Below are 27,696 nucleotides of genomic sequence, written 5' to 3' on the forward strand. Positions count from 1 at the left end.
ACTTTCAGTCTGGATGTATCTTTAGGTTCAAAATGAGTCTCTTGTAGGCAGCATATGGATGGGTCCTGTCTTTTTATCCAGTCTGCAACCCTGTGCCAGTTTATGGGAGCATTTAGGCCATTCACGTTGAGAGTGATTATTGGAAGATATGAATTAATTGTCATCATGTTGCCTGTGAAGACGTTTTTATAGATTGTCCCTGTAAATTTCTGTTCTATATCACTCTTGAGATTTTTCTGCTTTTATAGAACCCCCCCCCCCTTAATATTTCTTGCAGGGCTGCCTTAGTGGTCACATATTCTTTGTTTCTGCCAGTCTTGGAAGGTCTGCATCTCTCCATCCATTCTAAATGACAGCCTTGCCAGATAAAGTATTCTTGGCTGCATGTTCTTCTCATTTAGTACCCTGAATATGTCTTGCCAGGCCTTTCTGGCTTGCCAGGTCTCTGTGGACAGGTCTGACGTTATTCTGATGTTCCTCCCTCTGTACGTAAGGAATCTCTTCCCCCTAACTGCCCTTAAGAGGGTTTCCCTGGTTCTAAGATTTGCGAGTTTTACTATTACATGCCGGGGTGTTGGCCTGTTTTCCTTGATCTTGGGAGGGGTCCTCTCTGCCTCTGAGACACGAATGTTTGTTTCATTCCCCACATTAGGGAAGTTCTCAGCTATGATTTGCTTAAATATATCTTCTAGTCCTCTTTCTCCACCCCCTCAGGGATCCCAATAATTCCACATTGGAATGTTTCATGGTGTCACTTATTTCTCTGATTCTATTTTCATGGATTTTAAGTTGTGTTTCCCTGGCCGCCTCTTTCCCTTCTTGTCTATTAATTGGTCTTCTAGATCACTAATTCATTCTTCTGCCTCATTTGCCCTAGCTGTTAGATTATCTAGATTAGATTGTATCTCATTGATAGCATTTTTAAGTTCTGCCAATTCAGTTTTCATTTCTGCCCTTAGAGACTCTGTGTTGCCATTAATTGATTTCTCCCTTTTAGCTATTGTCTTCACAATTGCTAGCCTGAATTCCGTCTCCGACATCTTGGTTATATCTGCATCCATTTGTAAATCTGTGGCATAAGTCATAGTCTCTTGAGTCTTTCCTATTTTGGGGGCTCCTCCTCCTAGTCATTCTGTTGGTGGGTGGTTGAGGGAATGTATAGAGTCCAAATTATTGACCACAACCCAAGCAAGATGCACCTGTTTTCTTGGGACCTTAGGGTTGCTGGCCTCTTGTTTTCCCAGCCTGTCTTCTGGGGGAGGGGCCTGCTGTGCTGTTACTCAGGCAACTCTGTTTGGGCAGAGTTGCCCTGCCCCCTGTGGCGGGGGATGGGCTCAGTGAAAACCTGTTTTGGGGGGCTTTTGTTCTCTGGCGGCTTTCCCTGGTGGCTTTCCACGTCTCTTCTGAGAGTCAGCAGAAGAGACCGTTTCCAGCCCTCTGCCTCAGAGCAGAGAGATCGCAATCTGTTCTTCAGTGAGCTCTCCAGGCAACACTATCCCCATTTCTGTCTGTGCTGCTATAAACTGCAGCATCCTGGGTTGTGCGCCCCTCAGCTGCGCTCCCAGTCCTCGCCTCCAGGTTGGGGCATGTCTCTGCCCTTTGTGCTTCTAAAACCTCCAGCCACCCTCAGTTCCCACACACAGCCCCTCTGCTCCGGGTTTCCATTTGGGGGGGCTGCCCTAGAGTTTTTTCCCTGCCGCTACAGGTCTGTGAGTCTGTGCCCCATCTGCAGCACGCAAGGCTGTCACTCACCGGCGGTGTAGAATCCCCACGGCCTGGCTCCTTCCCACTGCCATTTATCCTCCGATATCTACCCGCGGAATCACGGCTTCCCGCTTCGTAGCTTGAAACCAACCCCCTGCGATATTCTGTTTGTAGAGATCTAGATCTATCTTCTTACATCTCAGGCTGATTTCGTGGGTGCTCAGAGTGGTCTGCTAGATATTCAGCTCAATTCCGGGGACCGGTTGGAATAGGGTCCCCTACTCCTCCGCCATCTTTCTCTTTCATCAGTGTTTTATAGTTTTCAGAGTATAGGTCTTTCACCTCTTTGGTTAGGTTTATTTCTAGGTATCTTAGGGTTTGTGGTGCATTAATAAAGCTTTAAAAAAAAAAAAACGACTATTACTACTCTTTTTAAAAATGTATCAGTGTGTGACACCTTCCTAACTCAGTCGGTTAAGCGTCTGCCTTTGGCTCAGGTCATGATCCCAGGATGCTGGGATCGAGTCCCTCATTGGGCTTCTTGCTCAGGAGGGAACCTGCTTCTCCCTCTCCTGCTGCTCCCCCTGCTTGTGCTCTTTCTCTCTCTGACAAATAAATAGATAAAATCTTAAATACACACACACACACATATATGTATATATATATATCAGTGATTACTAAGTACTATTTGGATGATTTTATTTTTGATAAATTTTTATAAATAAGAAATTTCAACATTTCTTAAAGTTCTTGAAAGTATGGTTTAACTGTATTTTATTATAAAATGACTCTTTAATCTCAATAGTAATTTGAATGGATTTTCCCCATTAAAAATAAAGGGTTCAAATTTTACAAATGACTATGATTATAAAATTAAGAATTTAAATGATTTTTATGGCAAATTCAGGCATTAATTGTTCTTTCAAAATCCAATAGAGGATTCTCATTTAGAGAGTAATGTAGATCTCTGTCTCTTAGTTCCAGAGTATGAGCTGTCAGGATAACCATATGTTTCCATATTGGACAAGAAGGTATACTTTTGTCTTTGCCTTTTAGTTTAATTTGCATAGTCAAAATGTAGGTTGTCTGGTGATCTCCTGAGATCAGATTAAAAATATCAAGTTTGGATTTAAAACAACATTAGATAATAAAACACTCATCTTTCCCTAATGGAGATAATAGGGTAATGGAAGAAATAAAACAAGTACAGAAATTATTTTACAAATTATACAAACAGGCTGTGATTGTATCTCTCAAAAAGAGATACTGAAAAAGTCCCCTGGTCAGTCATAGGACAGAAGTTAGGGGGAGAGTATGTCCAGAAGTGTTTTAAAGTAAATGTAGCTCAGGGCGCCTGGGTGGCTCAGTCGGTTAACTGACTGCCTTCGGCTCAGGTCATGATCCTGGAGTCCCGGGATCGAGTCCCACATCGGGCTCCCTGCTCGGCAGGGAGTCTGCTTCTCCCTCTGACCCTCCTCCCTCTCATGCTCTCTGTCTCTCATTCTCTCTGTCTCAAATAAATAAATAAAATCTTAAAAAAAATAAATAAATAAATAAAGTAAATGTAGCTCTTCTTCCAGTTTGTTTTCATAGTTTTTACTCAGCTGAGAAAAAGATCCTTCAAAAATGCTTAATGAGAATCTGCATTACTACTTACTCCTAGATTATAATTTCCTAAAGGATCTGTTACTACTGGTTTCTCCTCCCTTTACAATAAGATTTTATCATGTCATTCCCCTTAATAACTCGTGCATTATCCAGAGAAGCATTTCCCAGTTGGTAGCCTGCAGATCCCTAGGAATTTATGAAAGTTCATGGCGGTTGTGGAGGGAAACAAAGGAATGTCAGTAAGAGACATGTTTTTTTGGAATTTTTGAAAGGTAGAACGCAGATGGGCAGGAGAAACAAGCTGGCCAGAAACAAGCCTGCTCTTCCCTCTACAACTTAACTTGTCTTGGAGGTTCCAACCAGTGTAATAAGGAAAAGAAACGATTAAGGTGATGACCCCTATTTTTCCACAGTAAATACATTACCAGTTTTCTCTCAATTAGTTTCTTTTGAAGAGATACTCACAGCTATGTAAATATCCTTTCATTCACTGCACTCTTACTCTCTAGCCCTAATCTTCATTGATGATTCTTGCCTGAATCACATATTACTATGATAGTTTCCAGACAGTAATTTTCTAATTTTATCATCCCTTGGAGCTGGCTCCTATGTTCCTATCATTCCTTGGGAAGTCTCACTTTCTGATTCATTAAGTTGTTCCAAGTTCATCTGGACTATTTGTGCCCCAAAGTTTGATTCAGCCGTTTTGCCAGAAAGGTCTGAATCTTTTTAGTAAGGAATGGTTTTTAAGAAACCAAGACCTGAGGGCTACATGTACTCAGTAGCTCCTGAACCTCTCATGGCTTAAGCCAGGGAATATGTATCTTTATCTCTATATATGTATTAAATGCTATGTTTAGAATCTTCATTTTTATCTCACTGTTAAGAAACAAAACACAATTGTTAAATTAGACCAGTTGATTTTTATGCACTAAATGTAAGAATTCCAAAAAATCAAGTCATGAGTGTATAATCTTAAGATTATATTTCAGTCTCCATTTTAAGACATTTTGTCTTCAAACCAAATATGGTATGCTGTTTGATAATTCATTTGTCTGCAAATCATGCTTTCTGTTACATGATTTAAGGTAAACTGAATAACCTATATTAACAATTGAGGAAAATGTTGAAAAATTGTAATGCAATAGCTAATAATAGTGATGTAAGATATTTTTATTTATTTTCTTATTCCATTATGCAGAGATGACAGAATTTTTACCAATACCCTTAAAAAGGGAGTAGGAAGAATTATTAATTACTGTACAAATTTAGTGAATTAAAAATGTTGAATACCTTTACTTAGAGTATAAAGTCCCAGTTCCTTCTCCCGATACGCAAAACCCTCATGGGCTGACTCACCACCTCCCCCGACCCTGCCTTCCTATTCTCATCTCATACTTCCCTCCCTCTAGGCATATGGGTTCGCCTTATGGTTCCTTGTGTACTAGCATGATTGGCATGCCCTTCCCCCTCACTAATCTGCCTGGAAACATCTGATATATCTCTCAGGTTCCAGGTCACATATCACCTGTTCTATAGAATCTTACAGACAGAATTGATTCTTCCTTTGTTCTCATAGAAGCTCATATATACTATTCTTTTAAAAAGTAAAAATAAAAAGATTTTAGGGCGCCTGAGTGGCTCACTTGGTTAAGTATCTGCCTTCAGCTCAGGTCATGATCCCAGAGTCCTGGGATCAAGCCCTGCATTGGACTCCTTGCTTGGCCTGCTGCTCCCCCTGCTTATGCTCTCTCTCTCTGTCAAATAAATTAAATCTTTTTAGGGAGCTCGAGGCGGGACTCGATCCCAGGACCCTGGGATCATGACCTGAGCTGAAGGCAGACGCTTAACCGACTGAGCCACCCAGGCGCCCCTCATATATCCTAATTTCTCATCTCTGTATTCCTTAGTAGATGTGTCTTCCTTTGCGCAGCAATTTTATTCTCCTTACATCCCAACACAATACAGTATCAAGCATTTCAAATAAATACTTGATAGATGCATAAAGATTTTGTTGGTTTCAAGATTATCAACTTGATAATTTTTAAAATGTCTATTCTGCCATCACTTGTTAAGTAATATTCTAGTTATGACTTCCTTTGTATATATAAAAAAATTAAATTTTAATATGCTAAACCTGTTGCTAGATTTCTAGAGATGGGATAAAGGTTTAAAAATTCAAGATACTTCAAAACCTCTCCCTTATGTGTATTACAATTTTCAGTGGGCTGTGCTAGATCTTCACTCACACACATCCATCACGTACCCGTGGAGTATAGAACTGCCACTTTACCAGAGCAAATTCATAAATAATGTTATGGTACAACGAATAAGGTGAAAAAGTCAAACTCAGAAGACACATCTAATGGTGCTGGTGACATTTAAAGGGCAGTGAATATGTCCTAATGAAGGAACTTGCAAAGATTACTTCGCGGGATCTAGCTGGGTAGATTCCAACTTCTTCCTTTAGTTTAATCTTGGTGATTAGTGCCCTGAGCTCTCGGTGCTTACTCCCCCATATCTCTATCCAAGTTCTCCAGTGGCCAAACCTCACCAGCCCAGTCTCTTTTACCACGGAGTCTCCCAAACACCTGTCCTTTCGGGTCGGTCTGTTTACTCCCCTGGTGCTCACTGCCACCCTGCTGCATGCCCAGCTGAAGTCAACTCTGCTCCTTCAGGCTATACTCAACTCTCCCCACCTTGTGTTTTGCTTATAATTTGGTAAAGGTTTGGTTGGAAACTCAGTTTAACACCAGGGCTGCTTTACTGCGGTGCCTGTCTTTTAGTACTAGAAATGTCTGCATTAGAGTCAGTATTAAAAGTGTGTATCTCTGCTTTTTTCTTTCTAGATCCTGGCTAGATAACAATGGGAAAAGTGCAGTTAAAAAACTGAGGAACAGTTTGCCACTTAGAAGAGAACTAGATCGTTTAAAAGATGATCTGTCTCAGCAGCTGCAGCTCTCAGACATCAGGTAACAAAGACAGACCCTATTTAGAGAGTAAAAAAAGCATGTATTATCTACTGGTCAAGCTTCCCAGCAGTTAAATATTTGCATCTTTAATTATTCAGATAACTATAAGTAGCCTTCAATTATCTTTTTCTGAAAGTAGTCAAATGTTTATCTTTGTAAGAAAACTTTTATCAATTTCTTGTTTAAAATTGTGAAGTAATGTTTAGATTCTGACATTTTTAGCATAAGAGTTTAATTTTTTAAAGTAATGTTTATTAAAGAAAATCCTTTTCCATATGCACATAATATATAAAAAGTAATTATTCCTCCATCCTGTGAGATCAGTATTTAAATTTAAAATGAGGAAGGGAGATAAAAAATGGGTGTTGTATTCTTGGTTCTGTGTTTTATAGCATGACTTTTTAAAGTTTTCATTAACCTGGAAATCACAGTTCCGTAAAGATAACAGGCATTTATTATAAAAACAGATTTGGGCGCCTGGGTGGCTCAGTCAGTTAAGCGACTGCCTTCGGCTCAGGTCATGATCCCAGGGTCCTGGGATCGAGTCCCGCATCGGGCTCCCTGCTCTGCGGGGAGCCTGCTTCTCCCTCTCCCACTCCCCCTGCTTGTGTTCCCTCTCTCACTGTGTCTCTCTCTTTCAAATAAATAAATAAAATTTAAAAAAAACCAAAACAGATTTAACAGCTGTTAAAACAGTAACGAAAGGGGGCGCCTGGGTGGCTCAGTTGGTTAAGCGACTGCCTTTGGCTCAGGTCATGATCCTGGAGTCCTGGGATCGAGTCCCACATCGGGCTCCCGGCTCAGCGGGGAGCCTGCTTCTCCCTCTGACCCTGTCCCCTCTCATGCTGTTTCTCTCTCTCTCTCTCTCTCTAATAAATAAATAAATTTAAAAAAAAAATCTTTAAAAAAAAAAAACAGTAACGAAGGGAAAAGGGGGCCCTGGTGTGATTCAGGGGCGGGGGGAACCCCCCATTACAAGAACTGAGAAACTGTTGCTCAGTCTTGTGCTTGAACATTTCTATTAACAGTTCGTTATAACCTGTTTTGTTGTTTCCAACCTTTATTATCAGGATGTTTTTTTCTTCTTTTGAACTAAATGACTATTTGGGTATCATAATAGCATCTTTTTCTTGTGCTTGTGGAATACTGATAATACTTAAATGTTTTGTTCTTGTATATTCAAATCATAGTAGTTTTTTTTTTTTTCAAATCATAGTTTTATAAGATAATTAAGATTTCAAGGAAAGCGTGTAGACTTGGTGTGTGTGGGATGTTTGGATTTGTGCTGATGGCTGCTCTTTTGTCATCATATCAGTATTTTTAGGCCCTGCTTCGATTAGAAGGGTTCTTTTAATTCCACAGTGTAGTAGTATGGACTTCTCTAGCTAACACCCAAATAACAAGGTCCTTTTTAAAAGTTTGTAAAATAAATTTATGTACATAAAAGTACCTTTTTTTAGTATAAATTCTAAATGAACTATCAAAGAGATTAGAATTAGGAAAACAAAAGGATTTTTTTTAAGGATTTCTTAAACATAAAAAGAAACAAGCATTATATTACAGTATGGTGTAGAAACTTCTCAGCTTTGATTTTTGCCATGGTAAATACCAATAAATATAAAACACATAAACAAAAGGTCTTTGGGTTCTCCATTTTTAAGAGTGCAAAAGCTTTTTGACACCAAAGCATTTGAGGATCATGGGTATGATGGCTTTCCACTATTGGAAAATTAGCCAAGCCTCCAAAAGAGAAACATTGTGACCAATGATACTGTTTCTAACTCTAAGCCACCTGTGTGAAAGACCATTTATTAATAAGTGTATTTAGTAGCTTTATCACAGTGTTAATTCTTTGAAATTATATCTGTTTCAACTGTGGGTTAAAAGAAAAGTTTTGAAAATCCATTTTATCAGAAATGACATTCATCAGAATCGGTGATAGGATGAAGAAGGAACCTGGTTTTTGAGAGCTTGTTTTGAGTGCCTTACTCCTTCACATATAGCACAAATCACTCCTTTGATTTATGCTACCTGTGCTGGAGGAAGTGATCCCACTTTGTATGTATGAAATGGAAACATTAGGAAGACTAGAAGCTACTTGTTCAAGGTCACAGAGCAAGTAAATCACAGAATTAGAATTCAAAGGGGGATGTTCTGATGCTTCTAAAGATCAGTGCTCATTACGTTTGCATACGAGTGCCTGTGTGACACCACGTGGATATCAGGTTCCATTGTGTCACTAAGATTCAGTGTTCATTTATAAAATATGTAGATTACATGTCATAAAAAAATCACTTTCTCTAGAATAAGATAAAAAGAATCTGATCTAGTCTGGAGTTCCTAATTAGAACTTAAATCTAAAACAAAATCATCATCATTGAATGATGTGGCGATGAAAAAGGTTTTTTTTAAGTGTTCCCCATTTCATTCCCTTATTTTAAAATAGAAACAGCATAGTGTATTTGCTTGTTTGAAATGTTTGGATATCTGAACATAGTAGTAATATTTTTACCCTCTGGCAAACCATTCATTTTCCATTTGGTTGCTTCATTAAAAAATGAGCTAGTTGGAAAACATATGCCTACTTGAGAAAGAAACTCACTGGCTTTCACAGGAATCAAGCAGCAAGGGGTGAATGCAGGCCTCCTCCCTCGGGGGTGCCTGATGTTAACGCGCCTGTGTGCTCTGTTGTACTAGGTGGCAGAGGAGCTGGGGTATCGCCCATCGCTGTAGCCAGCTTCATAGTTTAGGCCGCTTAGCACAGCAGAACTTGGAAACACTTAAAAATGCAAAAGGTAAACAATTTCCATTTTCTTTTAAAATATCGCTTGGCTGGGGCGCCTGGGTGGCTCAGTCGTTAAGCGTCTGCCTTCAGCTCAGGTCATGATCCCGGAGTACCAGGATCGAGCCCCACATTGGGCTCCCCACTCTGTGGGAAGCCTGCTTCTCCCTCTCCCCCCCGCACCTCCCCCCCGCTTGTGTTCCCTCTCTCGCTGTGTCTCTGTCAAATAAATAAATAAAATCTTTAAAAAATAAAATAAAATATCACTTGGCTGCTATACACATCTATAAATTGTGGAGGAAAACTAAGTGTTAAAAGACCTTACAGATGTGACTTTATCACAGCTGAACTTTTAAATCTGTTCCTTTGAATAAAACAGCGACACGAAATTAGCCTTTAAGGGGCACTTGGGTGGCTCAGTCCGTTAAGCGACTGACTTGATTTCAGTTCAGGTCATGATCTCATGGTCCTGAGATGGAGCCAGGTGGCAGGCTCCGAGCTCAGCATAGAGTCTGCTTGAGATTCTCCTCCACCCGCTCTGTGCACACTCCTTGACATGGACATGCTTGTGTGTTCTCTTTCTCTCCCTCTCTCTAAAATAAATCTTTTTTTTAAAATTAGCCTTGGGCACCTGGGTGGCTCAGTTGGTTAAGCGACTGCCTTCGGCTCAGGTCATGATCCTGGGGTCCTGGGATCGAGCCCTGCGTCGGGCTCCCTGCTCCGCGGGAAGCCTGCTTCTCCCTCTCCTGCCTGCCACTCCCCCTGCTTATGCTCACTCTCTGTCAAATAAATAAATAAAATCTTTAAAAAATAAGATAAAAAATTAGCCTTTAAGTTTCTACTGAATTTAATCCTGAATTTGTATACTAAATTTAAGTAATTATTTGCACAATGCTAAAAAAAATGAAGCGTCTCTGGACAGTGACCAAAGGGTTTGTGTTTTATCATCAGGATGTACAATAATATTTACAGACCGATCCGGGATGAGTGCAGTGGGCCATGTGATGCTAGGAACAATGGATGTCCATCATCACTGGACAAAAGTAAGGAAAAGTTTCAAAGCAAAAAATCCTGATTTGTCGTAGACCTACTTTTGTTTCAAACTATGCTGTTACGTCAGTGAACTAAAAAAACTCAAATCATAGTTTCAGCTATTTTCAGAATAGATGTTTATTATCATGTAGTTAAAATACTTAGAGGCCTGATTTTTAAGTCAGTTTTTATTTGGAAATTTTATAGTCTTTTCTGAAGCATAGCCTAAAAGGCCTGCATTCTGTTGTTTTGGTTTTAACAGATTTACTGTGTTATAATTGACATACAATAAACTGCACGTATTTAGTGTGTATAATTCAATGAGATTTAGCACGTGTAAATACCCATGAAGCCATAACACAATCAAGATAGTCAACATATCCATCACCCACAAAAGTATGCTCGTGTCCCTTTGTGAACTCTCTCCTCCATCCCGCCACCCTCTCCCCAAGCAACCAGTGGCCTGCTGTCACTATAAATCAGTTTATAACTAGAATTTCATATAAGTGGAATCACAAAGTATATACTTTTTGGGGGGGGGTTCTGTTTTCTTTCATTCGACAATTTCAGATTCGTCCATGCTGTTGCATGTGTCAAGAATTTCTTTTTATTTCCAGTTGAAGATAGAGCTACCATATGATCCAGTAATTGCACTACTGGGTATTTACCCCAAAGATACAAAAGTAGGGATCCGAAAGTGTACGTGCACCCCGATGTGTATAGCAGCAATGTCCACAATAGCCAAACTGTGGAAAGAGCCAACATGTCCATCGACAGATGAATGGATAAAGAAGATGTGGTATATATATACAGTGGAATATTATGCAGCCATCAAAAGGAATGAGATCTTGCCATTTGCAACGACGTGGATGGAACTGGAGGGTATTATGTTGAGCGCAATAAGTCAAAGAGAGAAAGACATGTATCATATGACCTCACTGATATGAGGAATTCTTAATCTCAGGAAACAAACTGAGGGTTGCTGGAGTGGGGGGTGGGGTAGGAGGGAGGGGGTGACTGGGTAATAGACACTGGGGAGGGTATGTGCTCTGGTAAGCGCTGTGAATTGTGCAAGACTGTTGAATCTCAGATCTGTACCTCTGAAACAAATAATGCAATATATGTTAAGAAAAAAAAAAGAAGAAGGTAGCAGGAGGGGAAGAATGAAGGGGGGGACATCGGAGGGGGAGACGAACCATGAGAGACGATGGACTCTGAAAAACAAACTGAGGGTTCTAGAGGGGAGGGGGGTGGGAGGATGGGTTAGCCTGGTGGTGGGTATTGAGGAGGGCACATTCTGCATGGAGCACTGGGTGTTATGCACAAGCAATGAATCATGGAACACTACATCTAAAACTAATGATGTAATGTATGGGGATTAACATAAGAATAAAAAAAAATTTCTTTTTATTTCCATGTAGTGTTCCATCATATAAACATACCAGTTTGTTTATCCATTTACCTATTGATGGACATTGAGTTATGTCAGTTTTGGTGATGGGAAATAAAGCTGTTAGAAACATTATGTCCATATGCACATTATATTTCCTTTTCTCCTAATAGTTGGATCATATGTTAGGGTATTTTTACCTTTTGAGAAATTGCTAATGCTTGTGACGGTGGTCTTTTTAATTTTAGCCATCCTAATAGGTGTGTGGTGCTATCTCATATGGCCTTAATTTGCATTTCCATAATGACAGATGATGGAGAGTATCTTTTCATGGGCTTATACTTTCTTTTTTGAAATGTCTGTTCAAATCAAATATTCGGTTGAAGATATTTGCAAACCATATCTGACAAAGTCTGTGTGCCTAGTGTATAAAGAACTCTCAAAACTCAATAGTCAAAAACCAAACAATCCAAAATGAACAGCCAAGTCACGGAAGACCTACAGATGACAAATATTTTTGAATGGCTAAAATGGAAAATAATGACACCACCAAATTCTGGCAAGGGTGCGGAAATCCCGGATCACTCATCCATCACTGGGGGGTGTATGTAGAATGGTACAGGGACTCTGGAACAGAGCGTGACAGCACAGAACTAAATGTGTTTACCATGTGACCCAGCAATTGCACCCTTAGGCGTTTATACTAAAGAAGTGAAAAATTATGTTCACACAAAAACCTGTACACGAATGTGCATAATAGCCAACAACTAGAACAACTCTAATGTCCTTCAGGGTGTGAATGGTTAAACTGTGGCACATCCATACAACAGAACATTACCCAACAGGAAGAGGGGATGAAGTATTCATACCAGCAACAACCTGGGTGGATCTCAAGGGCATTGTGCTGAGTGAAAAAAGTATCAAAAGATTACATACTGTTTGATTCCACTTATATAACATTCTTAAGATAACAAAATTGTGGAAAGAACAGATTAGTGGTCACCAGGGGTTGGGGAGTAGGGAGCTCTCCCCCGCGGTCCATGGGGGATCGCTGGGCACACAGGATCCCTACGGTGGAACTGTTCTGTGTCATGTGGTCATGGCGTGTGAATCTACACATGGGATAAACCTGCATACAGTTAAATACACACACACACACACAACTAAGTGTAAGTAGAACTGATGAAGTCTGAATCAGTTCTATCAGATCAATGTCAATTTCCTGGTGGTGATGTTATACTGTAGTTTTGCAAGACGTTACCACTGGGGAAAGGGGGGAAGATGCACAAATCTAGAGTTATCTGAAAATAAGGTTTTTTAAAGGTAATTACCATTTATACATAGATAAATCATTAAGAGAAAAATGGAGACAGTGGGTCGGGAAATGATTTTCAGACTCTTAGAAGTCCATTATAGATAACTTGTAGAATTCGTACACTGCAGTTGCTTTTATTAGAGCAGAGGTTTTTGATGCCTTCCCACTCCGCTGTTAAGTTGCCCATCCCCAGCTCTCCAGGTAAAGTCTGAGTCCTCAGCACAGCACACCAGGGCCTTCCCATTGCAGCTGTACCAGACTCCAGGGCTTGGAGTGTGCTGCCCCTCTTCATGCTTCCATCTCTCTTCCCTTGACACACCTCCATGTGCATCTGATGCCTGCGAAATCCTGTCTGTATTTTCAGACAGGCACATTAGACTTCCTTAGAAACCTTTACTTGAACGTCTTCTCTGTATCCAGTCATGTGGACGTGGCACTTAGTACAAAGAATCCTGATTCTTGTTTTGTTTACTTGTACCCCAACTGAAAAGCAGGGCCCAGCTCTTATAATCTGTACACTACAGGTGCCCAATTTGTGCTTAAGTACATGGTAGGTGCTTGGTGATGTTTATTGCATGGAATTGAGTTTTGCTGAATTAAAGTAAATTCTGAAGAAGTAGACTTGGTGCTAAAATCCATGTACTTTATTTCTCAAACCATTCTTTATTAGACCATGTAATCATTCTTAAAACTAATTTGAGATTTAAATGTTAGTACTTAGGACTTATTTTCATTTGGAACCTATTTCTTTTTTCTGCAATCTCTTCAGTTCTATCTAAAAATCCCTAAGATTTGTAGTGTTTTGTTTTGAATATTAATATTTCCAGCATTACATTAAGTCTTTTTCTTTCACTTATTAGACCTTTCCTTCTAGGAAAACAATGTTCTTGTTAAAATTTCTCAATCCCATTTATTGGATCTAAAATTGAGCTATTACAATAACATAAAACTAAATATTTGTTTCATTTTTTTTTTTTAAATACTGTAGCTTTTTGAAAGGTTACCAAGTTATTTTGACCTTCAGAGGAGGCTGATGCTTTTAGAAGACCAAATAAGCTACCTCCTCGGAGGTATACAAGTGGTTTATATCGAGGAATTGCAACCAGTATTGACGCTTGAAGAATATTACTCTCTTCTTGATGTGTTCTATAATAGACTGGTGAAAAACAGAATACCCTTTCACCCTCGAAGTCTGCGTGGTTTACAGATGATCCTTAACAGGTAAATATCTAAAACAAGAAAGACTTTTATTCTTTCACTTAGATGCGTTGTGTAAGTGGATTAAATTGTTTTGTGTTTTTCTTAGGAACTAAAGAAAAGTGACACTCATTTACACATTAAAAAAGCCGACTTAAAGGAATTGAAGGATTGACTCTCTAGAACAGTCTTGAAATACATTGCCACTTACAGGGCAAAGTCAATCCTATGGAAACCTTTCTAGGATTAAACTAATGTTGAATCACTAGCCCACATTTTTTTTGTGCACATACTGTTTTCACAGTCTGTGCTTGGTGCTAAATGCACACCTCACCTCACACCTCACCGGGCTCATCTCACAGATGAGGGTGGCCACGGGGTAAGGAAGTATGTGGTCATCCTGAAAGTGTGTCTCTTTGGGGAACAGCAAAACTTAAAGCATAATTTTACTATACTTTTAAAGTGGATTTTCTTGATGAATTCCTTCATCACTCATCAGACTACTAAAATATTTTCTTTGGGGGTGGAGTGGGGAATGGAGGGATGAGTGATTTTTCCTTTCACATGTGTTTTGTTACAGTGACAGATACGCTCCAAGCTTGCATGAACTCGGGCACTTTAACATCCCAAGTCTCTGTGACCCAGCAAACCTCCAGTGGTTTATCCTTACCAAAGCCCAGCAGGCAAGAGACAACATGAAAAGAAAAGAAGAGTAAGTGCCATGAGCCCTTTGTAATGTCCGGGCAGTCAGTCAAAATTCAGGTTTTCGGAATTCATAAAGATGGGACATAAAAACTGCATGAAACTTAGGAAATGGACTGATTTGTGCATATTCCACGTTTATTTATCCCCCACCTCCTTGGTCTACCAGGAATTGCATGTGGTGTTTCTGATTATAACAGCCTCAATGACATTACCACCATGTGCCTCCATTTGAGAAGCAAGGCTTGTTAGTATAAAAGTCAATTCAGGAGCAGAACAAAAGATAAGAATATCAGAAAGAAATTCTCCAGATGGGAAAAATTCAGCTACTGCTTGAATAACAGGAATCTTGATGGTCTAAAACATTGAGAACTACTGATTTTAAGTAAATGAAGTTTTAAAGTAAAAAACTGATGCCATTCATAAGAGGTCCTGTCTCTATGTTCTATCTTTGAAGGACTTGGTAGCCAACAGTTTCCTGATTTGTGGGCATTGGATACTGCTTGATAATGTTTTGTGTATCTCCTGTGAAGAAAAGAGGATATTACATTCAGAAGAGGTTTTTCTAAGGATGTTGGCAAAGGAGGTTTGGATACTGAGAATTTATTCACTCATTCATTCATTCATTTAGCAGCCATTTGCCGTGATGGTTGTTTGCCCGAGGCTGTGACAGGCGCTGTGGAGAGAACGCTGGGGCCACGTCCGTGCCCCCCTGGACTGCGTTTCTGGTGGGAGGTGTGGGTTCTGCACGGGGTCAGTGGGAGCTGGGCCAGAGAGGGGCGGGTGAGAGGCACAAGGCTCGTGCTCCCGGAAAGCCACAGTGGCGCTGAAGGGAACGCAGTGGCCCAGAGAAGGAGGGAGAGGAGGACAGAGACTGGAACCTGGAAGGTAGAGGGTCTGAGGTGACCGTTCAGCAGTGTGCTGGGGAGCCGCTGGTTCCGCATGTCTCCTGTCTTGCCCCTCATTCACCCCTCCATCCCCACCAGTTGCTCATCTGAAAGAAAGGGTGGCGGTGGAGGAGAGTGGTAGAAGACGAGATAACGGGATCGTTCTGTGTAGAGAGTAAGTGAAGGAGCTACATCTCTTTGTTTTGCTTGTGGACTTGGTGACAGCTCTGTTGGCCTGATCCAGTGGCACGAAAGTCCCATTTCTTGACTGGTTGGTAAGCCTTCATGTTTGTGATGTGATTTCTCTTCATTGTAAGTCAGCTTTAACCCTTGGGAGCAGCTGTGGCCCACCTGTCACTGTGAGGGCTGATGATTTTGTTGGCTACACTGTAGTTGCTGCTTCTGTCTTCTCAGTGGCCATTTTGTAGCTGTGGTGCATTGCTACTAGATTTCGAGGAAGTAAAATAAAAAGAAATGCAATTCACATAGGTTAGTTTTTGAAAGTTCCATCCTGCGAGTCCGTCAGGTCAATACAGTGACCCATCAGAGCGGCCAGAGTGAGTCGCCCTGTGAGAAGTCACTCCTGCTGAGCTGGCGCCTTTGACCTTACCCTCACTCATTTTACTCCAGCCAGATGGCCCTTTTATCTTCTTCCAGCACCCTGGAGCGTCTCTTCCTGGTGTCTTCCTGGTTTGCCCTTCACGAACTCCCTCACGTCTCGGCCCACGTCCACCTTCTCAGGTCTTCCCTGAGCATCAGCGGGAACCAGCACCCTCCCCTGTGCACCACTCCACCACCCCTGGTCTGCCTTGCTCCCTCGCACTCAACACCATTGGTCTCTGACAGGCTGTTTTCTTCATTCATTTGCCTGCCCTCCTCCCGCCCCCCCCCCCCCCCCCCCCCCCCCCCGCGACGGAATGTAAGCATCATGAGGGCAGAGACTTTTTTGTCGCTTTTGTTCGCTCCCATCCCAAGATCAGTGCCTGGCACACAGGTGGCCTTCAGGAAGCATCCATTGGCTGAATCCATTAACTTGCATGTTCCCTGAGCCCCTTTCTGGCTCTGGCACTGGAGCTCTCATCCCTGTTTCATCCCCCGTGGAGAGGAAGCCACTTTGTTGCTGGTCCCAATGTACCTTCCCTCTTACTCATCGCCTTCATCCCTCTGCAGACCTCTGCAGTTTTCCCTCCCCTTTGCCTTCTCCTTCCCTTCATTCTGTTCTCCCCGCCCTATTAAGGTTGCCTTCATTGTAATCATTGTAAGACTACTGGCTTTCCATAGATGAAGTGTGTTCTTGGACTGTGGTTTTCACTTTTTAGTTGCATATCTCTATAAAGTGGATTTTGAAGTGGAAATCCAATTGATAAAAGAGATAAAAGCTTGCAGGTGTTCTGTTCAAAGAGGAAGGGAGCTAGAAGCCACTCATACCCATCGGGGTCCTCTGAGTACCTCTGCAGGACCCTCAGCTTGTGGACGGTTTAAAACCAGTATTCTAAGCTAATATCTGGGTCCCAAGTAGACCTCACATGGCCTTTTCAGGACTGCATGACTTGTAGCCCATGCCTCTTAACATGGCCTGGCTACCAGGGGGAATGTGTGTACTGTGGATCCCCCTCCTTTGGAGGCTGGTAATGACCCATGCATAGCTCTTACATGGGGCGGGCATAACCTAGGGTAACCTGGGCCTAGAGGTAAAGCAGCTCTCCCTACACGGGCTGTCCTCACTAATGGCTTTTGTGGTAACTCACTCATGTTTCCTCCTACCCTGTATCACATACTATAAATTTTAATATCACTTAGGCAAACTGGAAACAGTAGAAATGTACAATAATAGAAGACTATTTAAATAATTTTGATACTGACATAGAATAGGAAAAAACCATTTAAAACAATGTTCATTTATTCCACTAATATTTATCAAGTACTTTGGTGTCTAGCCAGCCCTGCGAACAGATACCTTTGTGGAACTCACAGTCGGTGTCAGAGGCAGAAGGAACTTTATTTAAAAAAAAAAAAAAATAGATATCATTTTTGTCAGGGGAAAGAAAAGGTCATTTCCCCCTAGGAAATGTCTGGCCCATTTCTTAGCATTAGAAGGAAAGGAAGAGAACTTGCCACCAGCCATACTCACCATGTCATGGTGCTTCTCTTGTTTGTACTGTGCTTCCCTTTTCCCTCTATTTCGTTGTTGTTGTTGAAGTATGAATATAATAAAGCAAAGAAATAATAAGGAAAGGCAAAAAATCATCTAAATTCATCTGCTTCGGACTCCAGAGGCAACCAGGGAGGGATAGGCTGTTCCCCGCCATTTCCTTATTGGAAGGGCCAGCTCTGGAGAGAGCCCCAGTGAAGGCCGCCCTCTCTGGGCTCGATTCTCGTCCAGGACTGCACTCCAGAAGGACTGATGGGCCCTCCTGGTTGTAGAGGCTTGTGGCCTAGGGGTCGGGGCCACCCTGGGATGAGGCCAGAGGCTTCTCTGAGAAGGGATGGGAATGCATGGCCCTGGCCAGAGATGCGTGTAAAGATGCGTCATTGGAGAACTACACATTAACTCGGCCAGATGCCAGGCTCTCTGTTTCTAAGCCAGATTGTTAAAAACCTTCCCCCCGCCACCTTTTTTTTTGAGCCAGTGAGAAAAGCCGTTTACAAAAAAAGTTTGTCGGTCCCTGCTATTGGTGGTACCTATGGTTCTTCCCTTCTAATCCTGGAAAGAATAGGTACAGATCCAGCTGGAACATTCTGAGAACCCCACCAACTCTGCTGTCCAACTTCTTCAATCCCTAAGCAGCAGTGTCTAGAAGGAGTAATCTTACAGAAAAAAACTAGCAGCACCTGAGAAAGCGTTCCGGGTGTTGTTGAAGGGAGTAAGTCAGTAACTACAGACCCCTGCTACTAAGTCCCAGCTGACTGCAGTGACCATTTCTGTTTTCAAATATTTTTCTAGCTTATGGATAGTTCATGGTACTTTTTTCCTTTATGCAGAGATTAAGAGTGGATAAATAGAGGTTATTTGGGTATTTTTTAACCAGTGCAATACTTAAACTTCTTTGGGAACCTTCTTTGACCATGGCAGTTTTGCTTTACTCCCCTTCTTGGGTGGGCTTCCCAAGAGATGTCCGTGCTGGTCTGCACACCGCTCAAGGACGTGACAAGGCCTCTTTCACACATCTCAAGATTTGGAGGATTGAAGCTGTTTACCAAAATATACCCATAAACACTGGCCATCTGTGTATCTAAGACACTGAGTTCTGCCCTGAGTTGTCTGCTTCCTAAGCCTTCACTCAAGCCCTTGATGGAACAAGAAGCAGAGAGGGAGCTGATGGGCATAGAAGAGAGTGGAGGGGAGGTGCCTCCTCCCCAGGGGCCTGTCTTGTGAGCCTGCTGGGTGTTTGGGAGTCTCTAGAAGTCATTACTGCCCAAGGGTCAGACTGTAGGTGGTTCCTAAAACTAGGAACTTTTACACTCAGCTCTCTGCTTTCTTTGGTCACTAACAGCTGCTTAGTGAGGCAGGATAAGAACTTTTTAAATTATGTCTTTATTTTTACCCATTGCTGCTAAAAGATTTAACAAATACTTTCAGAGATACATGCACAAGAACTGTTGACATGTCTTCTAAGCATGTCATTTACCCTTTGTGGACACCATTTTCAGTGTTGAGAGCAGAAAGTTAGACTCCAGTGTTTATAGCAGCAATGCCCACAATAGCCAAAATATGGAAAGAGCCCAGATGTCCATCAACAGATGAATGGATAAAGAAGAATATTACTTAGGCATAGAAAAGAATGAAATCTTGCCATTTGCAATGATGTAGATGGAACTAGAGGGTATTATGCTAAGCGAAATAAGTGAGTCAGAGAAAGACAAATACCATATGATTTCACTCATACGTGGAATTTAAGAAACAAAACAGATGAACATAGGGGAAGGGAAGGAAAAACAAAATAAGATAAAGACAGAGAGGGAGGCAAACCATAAGAGATGCTGAACTCTAGGAAACAAATTGAGGGTTGCTGGAGGGGAGGTGGGGGGGATGGGGTAACTGGGGGATGGGCATCGAGGGCACGTGATGTAATGAGCACTGGGTGTTGTATGTAACTGATGAATCACTGACCTCTACCTCTGAAACTTAATATTACACTATATGTGGACTAACTTGAATTTAAATAAAATCTTGAAAGAAAGAGTCCCAATATATAAAATTGTATGTACATTTTATGTTCTTTTATTTGGTGATAGCTTGTGGCAATATTATGTTTATTTTCAATATAACAGGTTAAAGGTTATTGAAAATGAATTGATACAGGCTTCAACGAAAAAATTTTCTCTGGAAAAGTTTTATAAGGAGCCCAGCGTTTCTAGTATACAAATGGTGGATTGTTGTAAGAGACTTCTAGAACAGTCACTGCCTTACCTACAAGGGATGCACCTCTGCATTTCACATTTTTATTCTGTTCTTCAAGATGGAGACCTTTGTATTCCTTGGAATTGGAAGGATGGAGAAGCCATTAAGTAACACAGAATTATTTTTGAAGACATAAGAAACTGTTAAACTAATTTAAATCCACAATTTAATATAACAGTATTATTTACATATTACAAGAACAAAGTTTCTAACTGCTGCTCTAAAAGTAGAACTTTTTTAAAAATTAATCTCTGCTACAAAACTTGTTTTAAAAGGTTTTATCTCCCAGTCTTACGGTGTTTCTTATCTGATTGGCAAGATTGGGTAAAAAGATGTCAGAATGAAAGAACATATTTTTAGCGGTGTGTAAATGAGGGATTCTGCAGAGTCAAGGATAACTATTTTTTTATGAGTGAATGTGGGTACGTGTAAACAGGTCTCAGTAAGCACAGCTCTGAAGTAATGGGACTCATTCAACATGCAACTTGGTAGTTAACATCTCATGCGTCAGCACGAACATGTATTTTGCAGCCAGTAGGGGACAGTGGCTGTCCAAAACAGGAGACTGATGGGTAGCAAAAATTAGATAACCAGATTTTTCCTGAAAGAAAGAGTAGAAGAAAAAAAAAGCAATTGGATGTATGTATAGTATTGACATTGTCAAAAGCAGTCTGATACCAGTTTGTTAAAACATCTTAGTGACAGAAAATTTAGGTTTAAATCCGTAAGTTTTCCTACCCATTAAAATATTATAACTGTTGGTAGCATGACACTAACAGACAGTAAGTGTCTTTGAATCAGTGAGGTGACTCATTTGTTTTTGTGGACAGACTATCTGGAAAAACCCTTGTTCCAGCAAGTAGGGAGTATAAAATGGTTCAGGCCATTCAGGATTTCTGTCACTCCCTCAACCCCGGTCTTCCCGTTCCTACCAGTGTTTCACACGTGGGGTGAGGCCCCTCTGAGCCATCCTTTGTGCATAGTTGTGTGGGCTCCCTGAGGCCACAGCACAGCTTAGCCCCAGAGACACGGGGGACCCGCTCTGGAGACACAGGGCTTCTCTCTCCACAGGTGTTTCCCTTCGGATAATATATTTCACCAGATCCAAAACCTCTTTGGCTCGTTTCTCAAGAGGATAAGGTGAATCCTAATTTGGGACACCATTTTTGTAGCCCCTACTGCTGAAGAAATGGGAAAGGAATTTTTTTCCCACAGTGCATCAGAAAGAAAAGGAGCTGTTAACAACCATTCTTGAAGTTCATTTCAAATTCATCTAAAACACTATTATTTAAACTGTTTAACTTCAAATGTGTGTTCAAAAGAAAGAGTGATTTGTAATTTTTATAGTTTGTGCATATCACCTCTTTGAACCTTCAGTAACAACTATACTGAATTTTTTTTCTAATGTAAAAATGTTGCCTGTAAAGATTTTCCAGAGCCAAATGATGGAGGTGAAAAATTCCTTCCTTAAAGATTACATAAGAAAATTTATTGAAATATAGGTTTGGATTATGCCATTTCTAAAATCAACTAATAGAATCCTTAATAATGTTTTGAATTGGACTTTGTCTCAGAACTGATTGTTAATAATATAATAAATAATACATTAATCCGATTGTTTTTGTTATTCAGTTAATAGTTTTACAACTATTACGACATAATAGGAAGTTACAAGAAATTGATGGCCTATTTGACCTCCTCTCCCAATCTAACATAAAAGGGAAAACTCTGTCCCACCACTAAAAACTGGCACAGGATGAGGCCCTGCCAACTACAAAGCCATGGGTCAGAAACGGTCTCCAAAGGGACCTGAGCTCCAGACCCAGGCCAGACGTCTCCCAAGGAAGAAGCAGGCCCTGAGCCCAGGCTGTCCAGTCAGGAAGGCCTAGGTCCAAAGCCACATCTGTCTGCGCGACAGGTCCCCCCCAGGCCCTACTTCCTCCTTTGTTTCTTAAAGACCTCCAGGTCCAGGCAGCCCACCTGAGCTAATGAGAGGGTGGTGGGCGTTGAGAAATGGAGAGGTGAAGCAAGAGGGGTCAGGGCTGAGTCAGGAGTCAGCTCATCTTTGGAACCTCTAAGGACTGTGTGTACATCCCTAAGTGAACCCGTCCAGCTAGGGCCCTGTCCCAGCACCTGGTGTTCCTACTTATACCAATCCGGCCTCCCCACCCCACCCCAACTGCTCTGGGGGGACCTGAGCATCCCTTGAGCAAGCCAGTAAGACCACATCAGTCCTGTGGAGACTGGTGGCTCCAAGGCTCTGGGCTCTTCTGCAGGGGGGCGTGGTCCTGGCAGCCTTCTCCCGCAGGCCCCAGAGCTGGGAGCCCAAACTCCTAGGAGGCTGGCACTCACACCCAGGGTGCAGGAGCCACTGATGCATTGGATGAAGCCTGGCAGCTGGCTGATCACAAAGCACCTCCCTGTTTCGGGGATGCCTCTGACCTGTGCTGCCTGGTCACAGACCCCAACGGCAAGCCCTCCGACCTGGCAGGGCCACCCAGGTGCCTGTCCCATAAGTAAGAATTGACGCAACCCCCAGGGTACCTTGGTAGAACTCCTAGTGGCTCCCTGCACTGAGTGACCTTGGACAAGGCCTCACTTAGCCTCAGTCTCCCCATCTGTAAAAAGAGACACTGGGTCATGTTCTTTGAAGTTCTTCCCACCCGCAGAGTCTGCCCCAAGAATGCAGAGCCCTCCCTTGGATGGTCCTGGGCTGCCGGCCTGGGCATCCCTCACTCCTTAGCAGTTGGGACAAGGAGGAGGAGGGGGAGGTGGGACAGCCAGCAGCCACACAAATCAGACCAGAGTTGGCGCCATGGGCCCCTCTTCTAATCCCCAGCCCCCTGCTACTGCAGCCTCAGTCTACTGGTCAAAGCCCTACCCTCGTGGGGTCATTCCTATTATGGAGCACTATAGGAATTGTCCCCCTGAGGTGACAGATGTTGCACATGGGGAAACTGATACCCGAAATTGAGAGGAGACGGAGACTTGGCCAAGGCCGTTCTGCCTCCTGTAGATAAGAGAGGTGGGATTAGAACCTAGGTGTCCCAAGGGCTGTGAGGGGTCTGAGCAGGCAGCAGCACGCCCAGCTCTGCACGGGCCCACCGTTTGATTAGTGCTGGGGACAGGCAGCCCACAGGTCAAGATCAGATGCGCCCTTGGAGCAGTCCTTGCCCTAGCAGGTGTGGGGAGCATAGCAGACAGAGACCTTGGATGACAAGGCATGTCAGGCCTGGCCACTGTGGTCAGCTGGTCAGCGGGCAGCAGGGCCACCTTGGTGCCTAGGGGACTTGTGTAGCACGGGGAGGGGAGCAACCCGGCTCCCCCTGAGGCCTGGCAGCAGCCTGGGCTCTGGGACCCCACAGGTGCCTATGGGCATCATTCCTGGAGCAACATTTGCACACTTCTGCCCCAAAGTCCCATCACAGCAGCGAATGTGGAGGAAATCGGTTCAGCACAGTGTGTGGCTCACAAGGGAGGAGGCCACCAGATATCACCCTCAGCGTCTTTTGGAGGCTATCCATTTTTCATTTTCTCTGTCAGTGCCGTGGGCACCGGCCTAGACTTGGCGTCAACACGCATGAGCCAGACACTTCCAAGTCAGTAGGACGGGCAATGTGGTCGGGTGGAGGGACAGTATGATCTATATAGACAGCAGCCTGTACCTCACTTCCACCCCACCCCACCCCCTGCCAGAATGCAGGATTTTTAAACTTTGGAGTAAAATCTTTGCTGAGGGATTTCCTAAGACCTTTTCCCACTAGTCATTGAGCACTTAGGAGGCACTGGCTGTACGCAGGCCTTGTCCTAGGCCCTGGGAACACAGCAGGGACGGAGCAGACAAGAGCCTGCGTTTGGTATATGTTTCTTGGGGCTGACACAAATTACAAACCAGGGGCTTCACACAAATGCATTCCCTCACAGTCTTGAAAATCAGAAGTCCAAAATCAAGGTGTCAGTGGGACCATACTCCCTCCAGAAGCCCAAGGGGACATTCTTTTCTTTGCCTCTTCCGGGCTCCGCTGGCTGCCGGTATTCCTGGCTTGTGACCACATCTCTCCAATCTCTGCCCCTGTGGTCACATCGCTGCCTCTTATTCTCTGTGTCCTCTGTGTGTCTGTCTCAAAACTCACCCTGTTTGAAGAATGCGTGTGAGTGCGTGTAGGGCCTACTGGATAATTTAGGATGAGCCCCTCCTCTCAAGACCCATAACAATCACAGTCATTGCTCTAGAAGGTCATAGTCACAGGTCCTGGTGGTTAGGACGTGAACATATATCCTTTAGGGACACGATTCAGTCCACTGTACTGGTGACTTGGGGTCACCACTGCAAACCCCATTTGTTGTAGGCTGCCCTTGAATGATGTAGAGGGAAGAACCCACCATCTGTGGGCAACATGCCAAGTCCACCTGAGACCCTGGTAAGGTACACACTCTCTCTTCCTCCCTGAGCATTATTTCATATCCACTAACCTTCCCAAAGTTAGAGTTTCCTGGGATTCCAGCCTCTACTTAGCCTGCCCTATTCACTGGTTGTTTGGGTTCCAGCCTCTCACTTTTCTACTTCGCCGGGCCAGGAGCTTTTCTGTGCACATGCTTCTCTTTTCTCCCTGGGCTGCTGGGTTCCAGGTTAGAGCTGTGTTGCAGGCCCTCTGTGCCAGTTACCACTTGCTGCTCAGCATCAACCCACCCTTCCTACATGCTCTGCAGTACCACACAGAATCCTTGAAGCTTCTCACCTTCAGCGTGAGCACCACGGTAAACTTTTTCAGTAGAGTGCACTAGAAGGGTACTGCAGGAGGCTGCACAGTTGGTCAGAAGTATGAGTGTGATGGCATCAGGTGGAGACCTGCTCCAGCCATAGGCCCAGAACCCATGGCCCTTGCTGGGCCTGGTGGCCCTCTCCACACTGTGAGCGCCTGGCCTCCTGCCACCTGCTGTACCCAGGGCCTCACCCATCCCTGGTTCCTGGTAACATAGTTACAGTGAAGTTGAGCAGGCCTGGCAGACAGCCTTGCTCACCCCTATATTGTGCAGGGGGGAAGCTGAGGCCAAGAGAGGCAGGGTTCTGACTGGACACATTGGCTACAGAATCAAGGCTGGACCACAGGCCTTTGCTCCCCAGGGCCAAGGAGGGTTTCCTGGGGTCCTCAGGCTGAGACAATGTTTCCAAACCCCTACTTACTGTCTCCTACCCTGCATGACTGGACCAGTCACTCCATTCCTGGAGGGTTGAGTGGCTGCCCATTGTCCCACCAAAGCATCATCCAGAGCCTGTCCACCGGGGAAGGCAGAGCTAGAAGGGGTGCTCTGCCCAAAGGCTCTCTCAGCCTCAGATTGCCTCAAAGAGAGCTCCTGGCAGGGCTCTAGCCCCTTTGTGCTCAGGACCCAGGACAGCCCTGAGTGCCGCCCCCTGGGCTATACGGAGAGACACAGGGCCTGCAGGTCCCACTCATCCTGGCTTGTTTCTACCTCAACCGAAGAGGTATCCTTCTGGCTCTGGCTAGGAATCAAACATACTGCTCTGCTACCAACATCGGAACCAAATTCTTGAACTCCAAAAACTTAGGAGCAAAATACCAAGGTGACTTGGGAGGTAAAAGAAGGCCTAGAAAACATTGTGTGTCAAAATCTAAGTTAGATTTATATGGGGTTTGAAAGCACTTGGTGTTTTCCTTTAAGACCTCTGCGCAGAGTTCTGTGCGCTTCCAGGGGAGGCAAAAGCGTCATGGACATGAGCATGGAGGTGTTCAGCTGGCAGGCCACTCAGGAAGCTGTGGCCACGCAAATACTTTCAAGTTCAAAAGGAAAATCGGTTATTCCCAGGAAGGACATTTTTCAGCTTGCAGGTGAAGGCCCAGGGGGCAGAAGGGCTGGGAGGAAAGGAAGAGGCTGGGGGCAGAGGGACTGGTCCAAGGGGGCCACATGTTGGCAGAGCACCTCCTGGTGGTGAGATAGTGACAGGAATTGCTGAGAGCGGCCGGGTGCTCATTGCTCCAGCCTTAGCCAGGCCATGGGTTGGTGTAGATCGGAGGCAGTACCTTGAGCCAGTGTCTTTCAGTGAAGCCTTAGGAGGAGGTGGAAGGGCAGCCTTCTGTACAGGTATGCTGGACGGGCCCTGGGCACTGAGAGGAGACCCCTGCATGCTCCCATGCTGAGATCCGGGCCTCTCTTGGGGATTCTCCAGAGAAGCTGGAGAAGCTTCAGGTACATCTGCCTTCGGTGAAGGGTAGGTGATTTCTCCAGTTACCTCGTTTACTCAGAAAAATGTATCTAGAGATTTCTTCCCCTGTCCAAACAGACTCTTAGACATAGCTACAAAGGAAAATTGAGACAAACAGATGCATCATCAGTTGTCCACAGTGGGGGCAGAGGGCTCCCTCTACACAACCAGGGTCAAAGGGAGCCCCCGACCTCTGGGCTAGGACTAGATAGCCTGTGTCAGCATTCTGGTAGGGAGACAGATGCTTTCCCAGATGCTTCAGAAATCCTCCCAGGACCAGGAGCAGGCCTTGCTGGAGGCTCTAGATGAATTCTAGCATCTTTTTAGAAAATGTCTTTTCAAATTTTTAAGTCTTAACCAAGTATACTGAGAAGTATACTTTAAATCCTGACCTAGGGGCGCCTGGGTGGCTCAGTTGGTTAAGTGACTGCCTTCAGCTCAGGTCATGATCCTGGAGTCCTGGGATCGAGTCCCGCATCGGGCTCCCTGCTCAGCAGGGAGTCTGCTTCTCCCTCTGACCCTCCTCCCTCTCATGCTCTCTGTCTCTCATTCTCTCTCTCTCAAATAAATAAATAAAATCTTAAAAATAAATAAATAAATCCTGACCTAGTTCAGAAGTGTGTTTGTGTGTGTGTGTGTGTGTGTATGCGCAAGTGCATGTGTATGTGTGTATGTATGGACACTAACAATTTCATAGAACTTAGATGGTTATGTGCAGTCTTGGTATTTTCTATGCAATTCAATTCTATATTCCTTACGAAAATGCTAGTTGTTACTCAAACTAACTTTTTGAGGAAGCAACAATGACTAATGAACTATAGTTTGAAAAACACTGTGTTAGGTTAAGAGGAGAATGGAGAATGCTGGGTCTTCTACAGAACAGAAAAAAAAAAATCACTCTTGAATTTTACAAAAACATGACCATGTATGGTCAACAGAATGGTCTCCCAAAGATGGCCATGCCCTAGTCCTTGGAACTTGTGACTAGTTTCATTACATGGCAAAAGGAAATTTGCAGATGGAATTAAAATTACAAATCTTAAACTAGGGATTATCCTGTATTATCCAGGAGCCCCAATCTAATCACTTGATCCCTAAAAAGCAGAGTTTTACCTGACTAGGGTCAAGAGATGCAGCAGGAGGAAAAGTAAGAGAGATTCTAAGTGTGAGAAAGACTCGCCCACCATTGGTGGCCTGATGATGGCAGGCCAAGTGGAAACCATGAGAAGGAAATAAATTCTGTCAACAAAATGAATGAGCCTGGAAGTGGACTTCCCCCAGAGCCTCCAGATAGTGCCAGGGTAGACAGAACCTTGATGTGGATCATGTGAGAGAGTAACAAGCCACACTTACCAGACTCGGGACCTACTGCTGTGGGAGATAATAAATGGCTCTTGTTCCAAGTCGCTAGATTTGTGGTCATTTGTTAACAACAGCAACAGAAACTCATATACCATGTGAATACTTTTCTAGGACCAGTGG

General features: G+C 43.4%; 1 protein-coding gene across 1 annotated transcript in view; it reads left to right on the forward strand.

Moving 5' to 3' along the window:
• The window catches only part of TCAIM (T cell activation inhibitor, mitochondrial), a 53,778-nt gene extending 33,676 nt beyond the window's left edge, over positions 1 to 20,102 (forward strand). Inside the window, exons 6-11 of the mRNA XM_021677528.2 lie at positions 6,162 to 6,284; positions 8,982 to 9,079; positions 10,018 to 10,109; positions 13,792 to 14,024; positions 14,581 to 14,712; positions 19,862 to 20,102. Of these exons, the coding sequence (XP_021533203.1) occupies positions 6,162 to 6,284; positions 8,982 to 9,079; positions 10,018 to 10,109; positions 13,792 to 14,024; positions 14,581 to 14,712; positions 19,862 to 20,102 (919 nt within the window). The remainder of the gene's footprint in view (positions 1 to 6,161; positions 6,285 to 8,981; positions 9,080 to 10,017; positions 10,110 to 13,791; positions 14,025 to 14,580; positions 14,713 to 19,861) is intronic.
• The last annotated feature ends 7,594 nt before the right edge of the window (positions 20,103 to 27,696 follow it).

The sequence above is a fragment of the Neomonachus schauinslandi genome, chromosome 1 (assembly GCF_002201575.2).
Source record: "Neomonachus schauinslandi chromosome 1, ASM220157v2, whole genome shotgun sequence".
Taxonomy (NCBI): domain Eukaryota; kingdom Metazoa; phylum Chordata; class Mammalia; order Carnivora; family Phocidae; genus Neomonachus; species Neomonachus schauinslandi.